An 18,775-nucleotide genomic window follows, 5' to 3' on the forward strand; every position below is an offset into this window, starting at 1 on the left:
TTTTTTTTTTTTTTTTTGAAAGATTTGAGAGAGAGAGAGAGAGAAAGAGAGAGAGAGAGATGGAGGGAGGTGGGGAAGGACAGAGGGAGAGGGAGAGAGAATCTGAAGTAGGCTCCACACCCTGGCACGGCACGGGTCCGGCTCGGGGCTCAATATCATGACCCCGAGGTCAAGATCATGAGCCGAAATCAAGAGTCGGAGGCTTAACCAACTGAGCCACCCAGGCGCCCCCAATGTTATTATTTTTTAAATGTTAAGCCAGATCTAGTGAAACAGTAGGTTAAACACTGATTTCTGCCAAATACAGAAGCTTTACTTCCTCTTATTCTTTCCAACATAAAGAAAAATGCTGAAAGGCACAAATTGCTGGATTATGTACTTACTTCTAAGAAGGACAGATAAGATGAAAAAGAGGAATAAGATGAGGAAAAAATAAGGGGTTGGGAAGAGAGGTCACCTACTACGATTTGTACTTTTTCCCAAGCGATCTTAAAGCACAGAGGTTAAGCATATAAACACTGCTGGTAAAATGCGAAGGTCCCAGATGCACAGTAAATGGAAGATGACAAACTAAAACTCTGTTTTCAATGAGGAGTTAGGACTTTTTTCTGCTAAAATGCAGACAATTTGCCAAACCGAGTTACAAGGCACCCTCTGCTGGCCCCCACCTGTCACAGGCACTGCGGCCCCTCCCTGGCGCATCCAGGCCTCCTATCCAGGTGCACCCTGCCAGGACAGACAGCGTCCATGAGAGGAGGACCAAAAAGCCAGGAGAAGAAGACGTGTCTCCCTCCCCCACTTAGTTCTTAATAAGTGCTAAGGAAAGGCAGTTTTTCTTTGTTCTCACCAATATGACAAAAAAACAGAACGCACTTGAGGAAATGTGATTCTGTGCAAAAGAACTCTAGGAGCAGCACAGCAGAGGGACAGCCAAGATGCGCTCCGATTAAACTCGGGTGCTGGCAAGCCAGTCATTTCACCTGCTTCTGCCTCCCCATCCACAGCTTGAGTCCTAACACCTACCTCACAGGTGTGCTGAGGATCAACAAGATACTGTAAAGAAGGACGATGCTGGACAAAAACCAGGTGTTCAGTAAGGGCTGCTATTATTACTGACACAGGACTTCGAAGTCCTGGTTTAGTCCTAGCTGTCTTGTTAATTAACTGTCAGTCAAGCTGTCCAGTGACCGCAGACAAGTCACATCATTTCTTTGGGCCTTCTAGAAACAGGCTTCATTGGTCATCATCTGGAAGGAGGGCTCAGGATCCCACTGTTACCTCTACTAGGAATTCAGCTGCTCTTGCAAATTTCATTTCATTCTATTTCCAGATTTTCTTTATGGTTCAGAGATTTCTTTTGATATTAAATGGCACCTTATTTTGTAGTCTTATATATACAGAAGCCTTAGGATCAGAGAAAATGACCTCTTTCCCCTCCCTTTCTTCTGTTTTCATGAAATTATCTCCTATTTATCTTATTCTTCTGTCCTACAGGTTCTATTAAATTTTCCTTTAGATGGCGACATTTTCTGGGCCAGCCGATGCAACTACGTATGAACACAAAAAGTCAACAGCTCCAAGCTTCCTGAGATGAACTTCAGGATCACTGTTTCAGAGAAAGCTCCCACAGGAAGCAGTAAGACAGCAATATCAACTTCAAGAGAAATACCACATGGAGTTGCTTACCTTCATGATGATGCCTCTTAGCGTAGGACACGGACTCCCCTTCGTGCTGTGCGTGGAACTTCTGAATGCACCTTCTCACCAGGTCCTCCCAGCCCGGCTTCATGGCTGCCCTCATGGTGCTAGTATCCAGCGAAGTGATCTTGCCTAGTAAGTAACAGCAAGCATTACACCTACACACTCATCTATTATTTATGGAAGTGATTAACATTTTAAAAGATAAACATTTATTTAGAATAGGTAGCGCAAGTACATGGGCCAAAAGGGCAGACAATGAAAATAAGTGTCCCTCCCTCTCCTTCCTGCAGCTCCAGGACGCTTCTGCCCTAGCACCCGCCACTATCCCCGGCTTCTTCGCAGTCTTCTAAGCACAGTCCTTGCCTTACAAATATGTAGATATTCTCAAATGATTTCTTTGGAAAGAAAATGTACCTTGGAGATCCTGGCGCGTAGTAAAACTTTCTGATGAGGGAAGAACTGGTCTTTCCTTCATAGGAACTCTTCTTGCCACACAAATCAAGCAGGACTGCAAATCTTCAATCATAAACATTTATGGTTACCATAGGAGGCTTTTCAGCGGTTCACACAAACTCAAATGTATTTATGACAACACGACCTTGTCAATCAGTGCCAGGAGGGAATGACAACATACTAGATGCCTCTGCTTCTCATAGGCTCCGCTGCCTCCCCGCCCGAGTGGGAAGCAGCTGGGGGACAGGGCTGGGTGTGCTGTGTAGGACGAGCTGGGGGAGGCTGGGCCAACCTGCTGGGGCCACACGAGACTCGCTGCACAGGTCCGCCCACCAGAGCAGCTTTGCCATCTGAAACTGCCTCCCTGGGGATGGTGGGGACTAAGTAATGCCTTCTTACTCGATGGCCGATAGTGACAACCAGCTGAACTCAACATCAAGTACACAAATGATGAACGCTAAAATCCAGTACTCTGCTCTGTCGAGGGGCTGCTGCTTGAGTTTCGGGTGCACTACGTTCCAGGAACACCAGATAACTGTCTACTCAACTACGTAAGGAGCCCTAGAATGGCAATATGCAATTTAAAATGAAGAACAGCAACTGAGTCTAGAGGTGAATTCGGAGAACAAATCTTGGAGAGTGTAGCATGTGCCAGAGCCCCTGCATGACGGGTTAGAATCTCAGCCCTGGCGAGTTTCTCAGAGCCAACGCGAAGCCTTTATTCCTTACCCACTTCGACTGTTTTATTCATCCATGTTCACTTCTAGAGAACAGGGAAATGTTTTATTTATCTTTGTAACATGCAGAGCACATTGTGCAGCTTTTTTAATTTCAAAAATGCTGGGAAAAAAACATTAAAAAAACAGTCTTCATATCTTATGTCACTGATTTATGATTGTTCATCTTTAAGCCTGGGAAAGAGTTTCGTTAAATATATCCAGTAATAGTGGGTATCCCAAATATAAATGTAATCCTCATTCTCAACATAACAAAAAGCTAAATTTCTGAGCACTTACTATGAGGGAGACATCTTTTTAGCTGCTAGGGAGGGAGGCTACCAATTAATTCAGTCCTTGGGACACCTCTATGGGGCAGGTACTGGTGTAATCTCCACTTAACACAGGAGGAAACCAGAGCACAGAGTTTCAGTAAGTTGCCCAACACCATGCAGAGCTGGGGAAGCCAGGATTCGAGCCTGAGTGCACCACGGCTCAGAAACCCCACTCTCCTGCCATACTGTGTCAACAGCTAGAACCAGGCTTTAAATGTACAAAAATGTTTAAATATACAGCACAAAACCACAAATTAGATCAGCTATATCTTTTTTATTCCACTTTAGAACAGTATCCTAGATGGGTGAATTGGCAGCACTTAGTGTGTTGCATAAAAAGAAAAGAAATCCCTCAACATTGCATACTTACGTAAAACTTAATTTTGAAAAATTATGTCATCTATGGGAGCTCCATTACTTTTCAATAAAATTTACAGATTACTTCCATATTTTTTTTAAAAAGGATGAATTACAGATCTTCTTCAACTTACAATGGGGTTATGTCTTGATAAACCTATATATTTTTTAAAGATTTATTTATTTATTTGAGAGAGAGAGAGCAGAAGCAGGGGAAGGGGCAGAGGGAGAAGGAGACAAGCAGACTCCTCACTGAGTGTGGAGCATGACATGGGGCTTGATCCCAGGATCCTGAGATCATGACCTGAGCTGAAGTCAGGAGTCAGACACTCAACCAGCTGAGCCATCCAGGCACCCCCCACCCCTGGATAAACCTATTTTAAGATGAAAATATTGTAAGGTGAAAACGCATTTAATACACCTATCCTACCAAACATCGTAATTTAGCCGAGCCTACTTTCAATGAACTTGAACATACTAGTCTATAGTTGAGCAACATCATCTCACACAGAGACTGTGTTTTAAAAAAGTGCTGACCATCTCATGTAATTTACTAAATACTGCAGTGAAAGTGAACAACAGAACGGATGCATGGGTACAGAATGGTTCTAAGTGTATCGGTTGTTCATCCTTGGATCACACGACTGACTGGGAGCTGTGGCTCACTGTCACCGCCCAGCGTCCTGAGAGAAGACTGTAGGCATATCGCTAGCCCAGGAAAAGATCCAAAATAAAAAATTCAAAGTATGGTGTATACTGACTGTGTATGGCTTTCGCAGACTCGTAATGTCAAAAAAAAAAAGCAACTCAAACCATTGTTAAGCTGGGGACATTCTGGAGTATTTAGTGCCAATCATGGTTCAGGCCTATTCCTTTAATCCTTACTACATTCTGATACTGGGATTGTTGACTTCACTTGATAAGAGAAGAGAGTAAACTGATGCTCAGAGAGGTCAAAAAACTCGCCCAAAGCCAGAGCTGGTAAGTGGCTGAATTAGGAGCTGGCGTGTCTGATGATAAAGCCCAGGAGACTCTCATCTGCCACTGCTCCTCTGCGCTTTCTCTTCTACTCCGCATGCAGAATGCACTCCTCAGCATTGCTTTGTAGGAGAGAGTGACACTCAATGGCACGGAATGGCTTGCTTGGAGGGCACAGCGGTGGACGCTACAGCAGCAGCTCTTTAAGGGGAAGGGCCTGCGAACTTAAGACCGAAATCCTCTCCGTCACTCACTCCCATCTCCACCCTCTCTTAAGTATCATTCTGTTACACCATATTCTGGACCCTGCATCCGTGGATATACGGAATCCATTAACGCCTGGGAAGTATATGAAAGATATTGTTTGTACTTGTGCATTTTTCTAGGTCTGTGGCTTGTGGCTTGCAGTAGACATTCAGAGGAGCCTTGGAACCCTGGGAAGCTTAACCACTAACAGAGCTTCTCCAGTAGGGTAGCCACTAGTGCCTGTGTAAATGTAAACTTAATCAAATAGAAAATCCAGTCTTCCAATTGCAGTATTGAAATTTCAAGTGCTCAGAAGCCACATGCAGCCAGTGGACATGGATGACATATAATACTGCCATCGCTGCAGAACATTCTATTGGATAGTGCTATTTTGAAGACTTAAAATTGAACTTATGGGACGCCTGGGTGGCTCAGTCAGTTGGGTGGCTCTGCCTTCGTCTCAGCTTGGGTCATGACCCCAGGGTCCTGCGATAGAGTCCCGCAGCGAGACCCCAATCGGCCTCCTTGCTCAGCGGGGAGCCTATTTCTCCCTCTGCCTGCCCCTTCCCCCTGCTTGTGCTCTCTCTACCTCTTTCTCTCTGACAAATAAATAAAATCTTAAAAAAAAAATTGAATTTATCCCCAAAATTAAGTAGGTTAGAAAGAACGAAGAAACCGCTTCTAAATTTTTCTTAATTTTCCTTTGTGCGGCCACTCATTTTCGATAATTAAGAATGAAGAAAGTAGCAGAAGAATGAATATACAGATACATCTAGAACAGCCTACAGATGTTGCCCTACCTTCTCCTTCTTCTTTGATGGACTTTGGTTGAGAGACAGCAAAGCACTGCATAGTTTCATATTTCTGATGTGCTTCCTGGTTATCGTGACCTTCCTCTTCTGACTCAGGTAAAGGCTTTACCAGCATCCGGCAGTTGAAGGTATGGCTGTTCCGTCTAGGAGGCTCGCCAGACCAGGATCCCCCGTTCACTGAGGGAGGCAAAAGCAATCCAACAATTACAAAGAAACCGGTTTATCAAAATGATGCTAATGTTCTAACAATTTGGGAAAATGCCTGGGATTTTCAAAATAACTTCCATATCTCTTGCTCTTCACCCTGACTCCTTCCCTTCAAGTTCAGGTCTCGGTTAATTATTACTAGAACACTGTTCTTCATTTTTGGGTTTTCCTTACTCTGGGGTTTCTTGGAAATTTAGGTCAACCTTAGATGTGTTACCCCCGACTCAAAAATCTGGAACTGGCACCAACTGCAGCATGCACTAAGTTCTCTAAAAGGATTTGGACTTGATGTCGTCAGGGACACAAAGGCCATCCAAACTGATGAATCGAATGTCACTAACCAGCCCCACCTTATCCATCTAACCAGATCTCCCACACAGGCCAGCACAAGCCTCCCCCACCACCCTCCACACCTGGTCCCACACGGACACCGGTGCTCCAGCCACCTTATCTCAAGTGTCCAGCTGCCGCTATCCCTCCCAGGCCAACATACCCTGCTCTGAGGCCAAGATCCCCACACTGCCTCCTCTCCCAGATCTTTCTTTCGTAGAACTTTACAGAAATGTTGGTGTGTATTCTGTAACCTGGCTGTTGTTGAATTACTCTATTTTGTTTCAGGCACATTTCCTCAATTAGGCTGAAAAATCCCTGCAGAGGCACTGCTAATGTCATTTATTTCTTATCAAGTGAAAGGTACTTCACATGTTTTCTACTTCAGTGTTGTGATACTTAGAAATGTGCGTATGTATGTATTCAAGAAAGAGAGAATGACACAGAGGAAAGACATTTTTTGGGGGAAATGCATTAGAGAAATCAAGGGAAATAAATCAAAGAGTGACTGATTTGGAGACTGTAAGGGTGTTTATGGGTCACCAGATCCACTTTCTCACTCTACAGATGAGAAAACTGACGAGAAAGATGTTCAGCCACTGGAAGAGCTGGCATCAGAGAACCAATCCTAATCCTCATTTGGTATTCTTTTCTTTACCTTTTATCTAAAAAGCATTACAACCAGTAGGACAATGAAAGAGGGGATAGAAAAAAGGGCCAGTGATAAGATAAGCAAACACACTCTCAACGCTCACTAGTGGGAAAATACTTAAAAGGACATCTAGGGGTTCTGGTGAATGCAATGCTAAGCCCATAGCCACTGGGCTGCAAAAGGAATAAAAAAGAAAACACACCCTGGAAAGAACAAAGGAAATATCAAGTTAACTGCAAGAAACTGTTCTAGCATTACAAAAGGAACCATAGCTAGCTTTATATGTCTGTGCAGGCATTTGGGAAGTTTCTTCCACCATCAGTATTCTTAAAGCTTATTTACATAATGGATACTACATAGAAAAATCAAAGAAGAAAGAAAAAAAAGAGTTCTTATTAACTCAGGTTAATAAGTAATTTTAAAATATAAAAAAAGTACAGTATAAAGTCAGGAAAAGAGCTCTTTAGACAAGTGAATTAATAATAGTGAATTAATAAGTATAGGTCCTTTGAGGAAGTCATCAAATTACTGAAGAGATTTGAAATATTAGTTACTTGAAATAAGAAATCCCATTTTCTTGTTCATTTACTAGAGAATATAATAAAAGAATCTCACATGAATATTCATATGTTTTGTATTACTGTTGCCATCACTTTGAACAAAGGATTATCATACCAAGGAAAAGCTAGCCATCGTGGAATTTAAAGAGGGCCTTCTTCTATTTACTGTGGTAACAATAAGACCAGCTAATATAAACCATTTGAAAAAAAAAAAAAAAACAAATACTTGCTAACTCAGGACTTGACCTTATTCTGTACTAAAATATGCACTTCCTTTTATCTGTGAAGATGTTCTTAACACCATCAGTCTAAGTGAGAATATTAAAAAAAGAATCACTTAGTAAGTGGGAACGGCAATACTCTGGGGCAGCAAGTAAGGGGGGGGCCCATGCTGTGAACCACCCACTTTAAAATCTGGCCCTCAATACTGCCGGACACTTTGGGACAGCATCTTCAGAGTGAGAGGAAGTCAGGAGTGTGGAACAGGGAGAGCGGGTAAGGAGGCAGTGCCTGGGAAATGAGAGAGCCCATTTAGGGCTGCCTGGCTGACAGCATCTGACCCTCTATATGTCACTCGTTCCTTAACATCATTGCTTCAGAATACTGTATGCACCCACATAAATACTCTTCACGAGGAGCCCTCAAAATTTTGCTTTTCTGAGGTCATATCTCAAACCTCTCATGACCTTCTACTTCTTAGAGCCATAGAGAAAAAGCACAAACCAGAGTCGACTGGAACTAGACAGAGAAGGAGGCAGTCTGGCACCCTCTTAAAAAACAACAAAACAAACCCCATGAAGACAGTTGCCACGGGAGCCCTCTCCCTCTGAATTACTTTCATGCACTTTAAATACAGGATCAAAACAATCATTCATTCAAGATCACTATCTGCAGATGTCCTCTTCTCCATGACTTTTAAGCTTAAATATTTAATAGAAGCCTCTCTAAAAAACCAACCAGCAGTTACTCTTATCCCCAGTTGACATAACACCCAGTTCTATGTGACCCCCTCCAACCAAGACAATGTGTGCATGGGGGAGGGGGAAGACCCAGCAGACAATCATTTACCTATAGACTTTGGCAGCAGGTTTTTGACAAATTCAGTGTGGTCCCCAACATGCAGGATGCTATATACACTTTTGTTCATCAGCTCTTCTTGGTTATACCTTAGGTACTGTGTCACATTCTCTGAAACAAATACAACGTTGCCTTCCAGGTTCACTACAAAGAAGAACCCATCAAGGGCCTAAGGGAAAAGGCACAAACTGTGTTAGAAAGGACACAAGAGAAAATCATATGCAGTTGTTAAGGAGGGATGATCCCTTTAAGGGAAAGGTGTAATTCACACGTGGATAGAAAAGAGATTCCCGCCCCCCCCCCATTTTGGGGAACAATTAGCACACTTTCTCGTGGTGAAATTATTCCATCTTAGTAAGTAGGAGAGAGCCTAGATCAGGGTTTCTTGTTGCAAACTAAATGATAAATACTAACTCTGTTATTTTACCAGGAGATAATTACTGCCACGTAAGTGCAGGCATTTATCTGTATTTTCCAAATTATATTGATGGACTGGATCCACCCAGCCAAGAACAAGGTTTATGTGACCAACCCCAGTACAAAGTAATTATGTTCTACAGTTTCTCATGTAACACAATGGGAGGAAAGGGTCGTCGATAATTTTCCTTCAGTTTAAGGATTGACCCCCCCCCCCACCAAACTTTGCTACCTTTAAAGCTGCCAGGGTTTAAACGAAAGGAATTGCAGATGTCCTCAAACATCAATCCTTTAGGATTGATGTCCTCAAACATCAATCCTTTATTGTTTGGGGAAAGGGTCTGGGAATAAGTATCTCTCTGATAATGGCAATGGGGACTGCATGCTGATATGTGACCAGTACAGTTTGAGGACTGGAAGGGGACTCGAGGTTTTTTGGTGTTTGACAGTGAGAACTGGAAAGTTAACTAGTTGTGCCCTTCTCTATTACTTGTTCTCCAGGTCATGGAGATGCAGGTCCCCAGCCACCTAGATAATATTAGCATTCTCTTGCAATGTGGCTTGGCCTCACTCCTCCTCGTTGTCACTGAATCTAGATTAGGGAAGGACAGAAAGACTCCAGGATCATTTTAGGAAATGAAGATAATGAGAATAACTACTGCGCACGTTTACTGTGCCTAAACACATTGTATCATCTGAATATTTACAACTCTGGAAGGAATGTTTTACCTTCTGCAATTACCAGGGGAGGAAGAAATGGAGGCTCTAAGAGGTGAAGTGATTTGCATAAGCTTTTGTGACTCAGTCAGTGGCAGAGCTGGAATCTGAATCCAGGTGGACTCGGATGCTCAAGCCTGCGATCACCCTGCGGCAGAATGTTCTACTTCGGTATTTACCCCAGTCTCTTCCTATCATGTTCACCTTGGTGATGTCAAAGTTGAGAGTTCAGGGAGTTTCTCTTAGGGACTCACTCCTCCTTTCCCTTTTTGATCTGTGCTTGTCAGAGTCCTGTTTTATAGATTAGGTGAGCGATCAAGACTAGAGGAGGCTTGATATTGATCAGGGATATCTTGAAACGGGGCCACCCGGTCTACCCAGTTTGTGTCACACAGTTTCCCCATGCTATGTATTTACTGCTATTTTTAACATGAATGTTACATGTACATATTGATATAACAATGTGTATAGAGGCGGCAGGAAGTGTTTACTTTTATCCTAGTTTGCTTTTTCCTTCAGTTATTACTTAACAGGCTCCTATTTTGTGAGCTTTCTTTGAATATATTCCATCTTTAATTCTATTTTCATCACAAAACTAAGTGCTCTCTCAAATTAGAAATGACCATAAGGCATCAGTGAAAAGCTCTTAAAAAAAAATAACACCATTCAGTTTTAAGTTTTTCTTAAATATTCTGTCAGGTTTTACCAATGGCATAAACAATATGCAGGGCAAAGCAAGACTGTATGCAAATGGCCTTCCATAACAGGTTGGCATCAACCCCTGCAGACCTCGTGTAAGTGTATGCGAGTGTTTATGTCTGTGAAGGGGGAAGGAAGTCAGTTGATTAGTTATGTGCCACGTGTCCTTTTGAACTAACTGCTTTAGATATACATTCACAGGGATTTTCATAATTATATTACCTACAGCTCCCTTTTGAAAGTGCAAAGAGCCTCCCACTGCTTTGTACCATGATAAAAAGACTGATTTGTAGCATAGTATGACTGAAAGATGAACGTGTTTCATCTTATAACACCATGTTTTTTTAAAGCACACTATGATATGCTCTGATGAAAAAAGCTGACATTTGGTTTTGTTGCCTAGCAACCACTATGCTATGATGTAAGCATGAGTGTGCATCTATGCCTAGGAACAGCTCAACGAGAACAAGTTTTCCCTGTTGAAATTAGTCCATGTAAGCAGGGATAAAGACTTCAAACCTTAAGTCACTAGACTTGAGCATTAGCTCTCTTACATACTCACCACTGAAGTCCTGCCATGCAAGTACTTGCTCAAGTCTGAACACACTGAATTCTCAGAAGACTATTTTTAAACAGTAAAAATGTTCATTTGATTTTATGAGAGAAGGCCCACTGATATCCAGCAATCTGATTTCTATAATCAATGAACTTGTTCTCAGAGGGCTTGAATCATAGGCTTGCGGTTACTCCAAGTATTTCTTTTTAGAAACCTCAGAAATCTCTTCAGGAGTTCCCACCCTACTGTAATCTTCCCCCATATAGGGAATCAATGCAGCTATCTGGGAATTTCCTCATAAGCTAATAATAATCTCATTATTTAGATTACCATAATTTTCAAATCAGTTTTGTTTATAATCAAAAAATCTTTCATAGGAACATCTCTACTTTCATCTAATTCTAAATAGTCCACCTTGTTAGAGTTTTCTTATCTGCTTCTAAGAACCAAGCAGGAAGAAGCACTCTGGCTTTCCTTGTTGACTCTGGAAAATCAGGTTAAGTGTGTTTTTGCTTCTTCCCTGAAAATTGAACTTGGATACTGTCAAGCTAGTGACTCAAGAGAAATAAGCAAGGAACAACACGGGGTCATTTAAAACCTTTTGGCTAGCAGGTCCAGCTCCAGGAATTTTGTCATTTCTAAATACAAAGACTGGGTCAGACGATTTTTAATTTTTTCTGTGGGTTCTCCAACGCCCCCCCCCGCCGACCTTCCAAGTGTATGCTAAATTTTCACAGGATGAGATTTTCTAAAAATAAAAATCATCACATGCACCAACTAAAAAAAAAAAGGGTCAATTATTGGTGATCTTTGCTTTAAAAATCCTATTTTCTCCTATATATGCAGCTACTGCCACAAGTTAAGCGATTCTATGTGGCAATGCTGCCCAGCTTCCGGCCACGTGGTACTTTTCAATCTCCTATTATCATCGGCGGAGTAAATTATCCTGAGATCTGACATAATTTATGTCTCAGGGCTCCTCTGCTTCTTGTTATATATTCACCGACATTTTTTCCTTCATCTTCCCATAGCCTACATCTTGAATTTTAATTTTGGAATAGGTACAGCAAAGCGCTTGGTGTTTAATACTGTACTAGTTAATAAAACAGGACTAGACTTTACAAATTCTAGACATTAGTCTGGTCATAAAACTCCCAAAAGTTAATAAAGAACAGGGAGTTAAGACCAACCACTACACTTGGGATGCTTATCTTAAGAACTCTGCCTATTATTTCGGTTTTCATTTTTATGAGATAAACTAGTTTGAAACAGCATAAATAAAAAGCATAAACCTCCATTTGGTCCTTGAATTTTAACCTGCCTATATGGACTATGTATATGGCATAAACAAAATCTAAAAATTGGGGGAACATATCAAATAAAAATTATATTGCAGAATTTAATAGGACTTGTAGAATATGGTTTTCCAAAATGAATGCTCACTCTGTCAATTTATATTGTAATCTAGCTCGTGTAATTCTCTCTTACTCCTGGGAAATGTATATAGGCTGAAATCAGGAGCTAGGTGAATACATACTTACAAGCTCCAGATCAGCAGTACTTTAAGCCTTATGAGTGAAAATTAAACGTAATAACGTGAAGACCAACAACAGGGCAGGGAACAGAACCAGAATGGGGCTACGCTACCTCAAGCATCATAGGCCCCAGCGCATCCTTGTCGATGACGCCCTGCCCAGTCGATGACACGTCTGACTTCTGCACTTCATCTACGTTGGCAGCTGCTGCTTTCTCTGCAACAAACAGACGTGTGAATTAAATGGCAGTGCTTTTTCAAGGACAGAATGACACAGAAACATTGTTACTGCAATGATTTTTAAAATCTCTAGTGGCATCAGTCAGACGCAGTGCTAAGAGTTAGCGTCCATCCCGACTGCCGCTGGACGGGAGACACTGCCGGAAGCAGGAACAGAACAGTACCTTTTCACCTCCAGAACCTGTGGCTCAGATCCCCTCGCAGGCAGCTGATAAAATGAGTTCAGTGGTTTCGTGCTAGTCCCTGACAAGCATTTTTTTCTAGATTACAAAACTGCTACACGCTGTGGCACAATTAGTCTCTGCTCTGGGGACTGCACAAACTAGGGTAACGAAAGGTCTGTTGTTCAGAATTCAGCAGCATAATCAGAGATACGTTTGCACGTATCTGCAGAAGGAATAAGGAGTCCCAACCTGCTCTGGCTGCCCCCATGCGACACGCTCTAACAAGTGTCTTTTGGACTCTCGCACTGCTCCACCTCTTGTCACGTTCACACATAAGCAGCCTGAAAGATGTGGTCCCTATTTTGTAGAAGGTGCTTAACAATTTAAGGCAGAGAGAAGAGGCCCCCTATCAGGCACCGAGAGGAGTTCAGTGGCTGCCCTTTTATCCAGTACAGAGACACACAATACATGGTTCTGGATTACAACGCTGAGGCAGCGCTCAGGCCTAGAGGGCCTGGGACAATGCTCCATCATGATAATTTTCAGAGAACAGACAGATGCGTGGTTATCAATATATATACAAACTCGTTATTTTAAGAACACCAAAAAAAGTTTAAAGCATAACAGATACATATCATCAACTTGCTAGAAAACAAGACAATGTGCCAATTATTTATACCTGAATAAATTATATCCTTGTTTACACTGCATGTTACCATTGTAATTAAATGCAAATAAAGAAAACTGTAAATCAATTTAGTACTCAGGATCAACTTGCTTTCATGACCTTGGTAAATTTTGTTGCTGTTGCTGCTTCTACTTTTTTTTTTTTTTTTGGTAAAAAAGATTTTACAGAGTATTCTGAAATCTGCAAAGCGTAATTTGTATCCGAGAACCTAGAATTAGGAATTACGCAGGTCCTCCAAATCTTGCCACTGCCATGATGGAGTGCTTCCACATGTATATTCAGTGGAAAAGGGAAGATAACCTGTGTGAGTTCAAGTCTAAATCCAGCCTCTCAGAAGTATGAGCCAGAGGAAGTCATTCCAACTTTTTAAGGCCTTACAGTACCCGCCTTCTGTACATCATGGACTGTGACAGGAATAAACTGGATGACAGGTAAAACACACTCTAAAAACTATAAGGTAGTTCACAAAGGTAACCTACTACTAGCATATCTATGTGTGTGAGTTCTTCCTTACGTAGTAGAGTTCCACATGTAGTCACTTTGCAGAGCTTATCATAAGCAGACTGTCTCTGCTTTTTCAATTACTATATTCTTGGTTCACCTCCTTAGATCTAAACAACTGTGACCACCTATTAAAGAGATAGGAGTGGAGGCGCCTGGGTGGTTCAGTCGGTTGGCCATCCGACTCTTGATTTCAGCTCAGGCCGTGGTCTCAGGGTCGTGAGATGGAGCCCCACGTTGGGCTACTCGCTCAGTGCAGAGTCTGCTTGAGATTTTCTCTCTCCTTCTGCCCCTCCCACCCCTAAAATAAATAAATAAATCTTTAAAAGAGAAAGAGAGAGAGAGAGAGAGATGACTTATCTGGTAGCCTTTACAACTCAATAAATATTGTGAGGATCTGTCAGTCTTTTGTTTTTTCTTGCTGCCTTCCCTAGCCCTTGACTGTTAGGTACCTTACCGCTTGGCTCTACCTGCAGGCTTGGTCTCCGCCCCGTTCCTCGGCCTCAACGGGGCAGAAATTATCTCAGGCTTTCCAGACCACTTCTGCATATGACCTCCCTCTCCCAAGTCCATCCCCATTTTTCTAGAATCTTTTCCATTGCCAAATATACCCCAAGTAAATGCATACTGGGGCACAGACTTTTTTCTTTTCTTCACTGGTTCATTCTGTAAGGCCATAGATTTCTCTTCAGTTTCCACTCCCTTTCCTACCCCACCAGGCCAGGGACAGGACTGACCCCATCACCTGCTGTTTCATCTAATTCAGCAGCCTGGTCCTGTGGAGGTCCCAGCAGGCTTTGGGCCCAAGGATCCTGAGTTTCATTAATACTAAATCTTAAAACTCATAAAATAGATATTATATATTTATGTGGTCTTACTGTATTCTAATTCATTTTTGTCTTTGGTGTTGTGCCAGTGTGAGAGCGGTGCGCTAACAGCCTGCGGAAAGAGTACATCGCAGCCCTTCCTCTGACTCCTCACTGCTCGCAGGAGCACCGTGCTCCCATCAGGCACCTCTTTCAGTAGCAGCAGTGATTCTCAAATAAGAATGGTGTACATGAGAAGACAACCTCCCCAGAGAGGATCCATCAGAATCTGAAGACTAAAAAGGCTCTCTTTGGATGACATTCTGATACCTCTTCTAGGAAGGTATGCTGTCCTCCCCACTTCCTGCAGTGAGCATCACAGTCCGGACAATAGTAGTGGATCCCTAATCAGAAGCTAAGTGTCATGAAGGGGGCACTGTGTCTGTACCCTCAGTGGGCACTGTCCCTATTTCAGAGCAGGTTTTCACTAAGTATTTGGTGGCTAACAGACCAGATCTGCTTCGGGTACTTACTCTCAGATATGGAGGAGGCAACTGGAGGTGGAAGTGGGTGGAAAAAGGAACAGAGTCCCTGCTTTAGGCCTAATAGCCCTAACAGCCCTCCAAGGTGCCGGGGAGCGGGGGGGAAGAGGGAGGATGGGACAGGTAGGCACGGTCAGAAGTATGGAAAAAAGGATTTCCTGGGGAAATAAAACAAATCATCTTGCCTTGCCTTGCTCAATAAGTTTCAGGGCATCTAATGTTCTCTTAGGTCCCCAGTTCTCTTATCCTTCTACTGTTGAAACTGGTGGTTTTGTTCTTTTGAAAGAATGGCTTCATTAATTCGGATTTATGTTGGGGGAAGGGAGACAAGAAGCACAAGGTGCTGATCACTTAGGACAAGTCCGTGCCTACTGCTGACCACTAGAAAACAGCAGGCGATTTGACACGTGAGACTCTGCTATCACAACGGAGAAATTCTTGTTTTCTGTGGGGTCTATGACAATGCCACTTTTAGGGCAAAATAAATACAAAATAACAGTGTCTGTGATAATCCATTTCCAAGCCTTTTAAAGACAATCAATATACCTTGTGAGATGTTTACGTTTTGAGGACCTGGTCATCATTCTGAAGACCCAAATTTTCCTAAATTCATCCTTTAATATTTTGTGGAATTTAAAAAACAATGTAAGAAAACCCAATCATGCAGGTTCCTAAACAATGATAAACTTTCATGCTGGGGTGTCCTAACTATTCTAGCAACATGTTCAGACACTGAATTTTGAACTTTTACCAGAAAATAGGTAGAATGAGGATCATAACTGCATTGCATTTAATTCTAGAAATCTACAGATCAGATGAAATTTAGGATAAGGACCTAAAATTTAAAGGAGGAGAAAATTTGGATCTGACAAAACATGTGTTTGGATACAAATAATTATCATCCTGAAAAATTATTTGTGATAGTACGACATGCCATTTTTTTCTCCTTATCACATCCAACTGATAAATCTTTCAGAGGAGAAAAGCGGCTAACAGGAAGTCACAGGGAGTGAGTGGCCGCCGAGAGGAAATCACCCAGCAACAATGGGATCTGCTCTGCACTCTCTCCATCTCTGTGTCTTGTGTCTCGCTATGTACATGGTGCAAGCGGAGTGAATAATCCTTGTCAGCTGAGAGATTAAATCTAGCTGGGAGGCCAAAACAATTACAATCGAACTAAATGAGAGAGCAATTTAGGGATAATTGCAAGGAACTAACTTTAAGTTCAAAGGAGAGATAAAAATCGTTGGACATAGCTGAAAGTATTTCACGTACGTTGTAACTGAGTTGGACTCTGCAGGGTAAGCAAGTGGAAGGCAAAACCAAGAGCCTAAGAAGGACACCAGTGGGAATGGACGTGTGGCATCTGGCCCCGAGAAAATGTCAGCTTGGCCTCTGAAAACCAATGCTAAGCTAAGGAACGTTGGCCAAAAGTTCGTCTAAGCTGGAATTCTAGGAATCCCTGACTAAAAATGAAAACAACACAAATTTTACAAGATCAACTTGTAATTCTATTAGTGAAACATATGCTTTGAAAGAAAACTCTAAATGAGTCTATCGATTATTTGCAAGAGAATGTTACAATATTTACAACAATACTATTCATGTAATTAAGGGAATGGGAAATGTTCACTATTCATAGAATAAATATGAAATAGAGACAAAGGATAAAGAATTTGGGGCATTTCGTTCCTGTCCTCACTAAATGTTTGTATTAGATGCATTTCCAACTAATTTGTCATCGAGTATTCAATTCTGTATTGAATTTGTGCTTTCATTTCTCAATATTAAAGAGAACAAAATCAATAATATGAAATGATAGAAAACACTCAGAAGTATGGCTTTACCAATGTAATTGAAATCTAAATTAAACTGGGCCATGAATTTATGTTTTTGGGTCCTTTTCATGAGGTAATTACTACTTCTGTTCAACGTTCAGCTGAGCCTTGAAATTAAATAGGAGGAAGGAAAGGACTCTAGTGAGAGATACATTATTACGATAACCAGACATACTGGTATCTTGATGGAGCCCTTCAATAATTAGTATGCTATTTTTAAGGTCCAGATATAAATAAGCTTAAATCCTAAGATATATTTATACCTCTGTAAGTACAGCATTGCTATACTAAAACACACTATTAAATATTTTTAAATTAGGCAGTTTTCTCAGCGGTCACAAATTATATTTACTTTTCTATATTTCGCATCCATTAGCCACAAAAATATATTCTGTTACAAAAACATCCTTCAGTAAATTCAAGAGTAGAAAGATGTCCCAGAGTTTCGTATGGTCAAAACCTTACGAAATCTCATTATTATAGATGGAACTCTTAAATCAGAAAAGGAGATGATAAAATTTAATTTTCAGAGCCTACAAAAAGATTTCTCCTTCATGCCTTGACCTCTATTTCTTTCTCCTGCACTTTCAGCATTAAAGTTCTCCTTTTTAGATAAAGAATATGGCCTAAGAGAGTAACAATGAAAATAACAACTCTCTCCCTTTCTTCCCCACTCCCCCTAAAGATAAAAATACCGTAAAACAGCTATGATCTTTTTAATAGCACAGCTTTACAAATGCAAAACCCTGATGAGAGACTGCCCAAGGATGCCTCTGTAATCTTTCTCTGAGTGTCCCTTCCCCTCCCGGGTGGCTGCTCCTAGAGCAATGCCGTCCGGTTCCTTCCTCCATTTGCCTGCACTCCAGAAATCCAATACCAATTAATTAGATTTCCAGTTTCAAAGAAAAGAACAAAACCCCGTCTCTTCAGGGACCGTGTTAAGATGAGTCATACCACAAACTGGGGGAAAATCATTAATATTATATTCCATATGCTTTTCTTTACAAGTAATTATTGCTCATGTTGTTTCTTAGAACAAAAGGAAAAGAGAATAGGGGAGCATTTGATCTCTAGAAAGGTAAGTGATTTTAAAACAGGTATTTTTTGAAGCAACCGGATTAAATTGCTCTTTATCACTGGCATCTACAGACATAAATTTGAAAGTAAAATTTAAGTTTCTGGTGAGAACAGCAACAAATCAGAAGCTGTGATCTTAGCAAAAAAATGTATTTATCTTAAAAAAAGCTACAATTAGCTATTTTAAAATTATGGGGTGGTATTTTTTAAAAAAAAGATATTTACATGTTCTTTTAAAATATCACTTACCGATTTTTGCTAACTAAAACTTACAATGTTAGGAGTTTTGTCTGTTTATTAGGCAACTGAACCAAGAAAATACATTCCAAGATTCTTTCCAGAAACCATTACCAGAACAGAGTGCTATCTCCCCTCACAGGGATGAGGGTCCTGGCTCAAGGGACAGCCGTGTAATTGTTCTAACTCCAGCAGCAGCAGCAGCGCAACCACCACCGATGAAGTCTTCGCACCCTAAATGCTGTTTAACGTCTGCCCCTGAGGACAGGGTGATGCGGCCATTAGGGAAGAGGCTGATACTCTCTCTTCTTCTTTTTTTTTTTTTTTTTTTTTAA

The 18,775-nt window shown here is 41.4% G+C and overlaps 1 protein-coding gene across 5 annotated transcripts in view; it reads right to left on the reverse strand.

Moving 5' to 3' along the window:
* NCOA2 (nuclear receptor coactivator 2) overlaps positions 1-18,775 on the reverse strand; it is a 286,067-nt gene that overhangs the window by 48,669 nt on the left and 218,623 nt on the right. For all 5 annotated transcript variants that reach the window (XM_034668162.1, XM_034668163.1, XM_034668161.1 and 2 more), the window contains 5 exons: positions 12,461-12,564; positions 8,416-8,593; positions 5,587-5,775; positions 2,116-2,217; positions 1,687-1,830 (listed from right to left, as the gene is read on the reverse strand). In XM_034668162.1, the coding sequence (XP_034524053.1) occupies positions 1,687-1,830; positions 2,116-2,217; positions 5,587-5,775; positions 8,416-8,593; positions 12,461-12,564 (717 nt within the window). The remainder of the gene's footprint in view (positions 1-1,686; positions 1,831-2,115; positions 2,218-5,586; positions 5,776-8,415; positions 8,594-12,460; positions 12,565-18,775) is intronic.

Source organism: Ailuropoda melanoleuca, chromosome 9 (assembly GCF_002007445.2).
Source record: "Ailuropoda melanoleuca isolate Jingjing chromosome 9, ASM200744v2, whole genome shotgun sequence".
Lineage (NCBI taxonomy): Eukaryota > Metazoa > Chordata > Mammalia > Carnivora > Ursidae > Ailuropoda > Ailuropoda melanoleuca.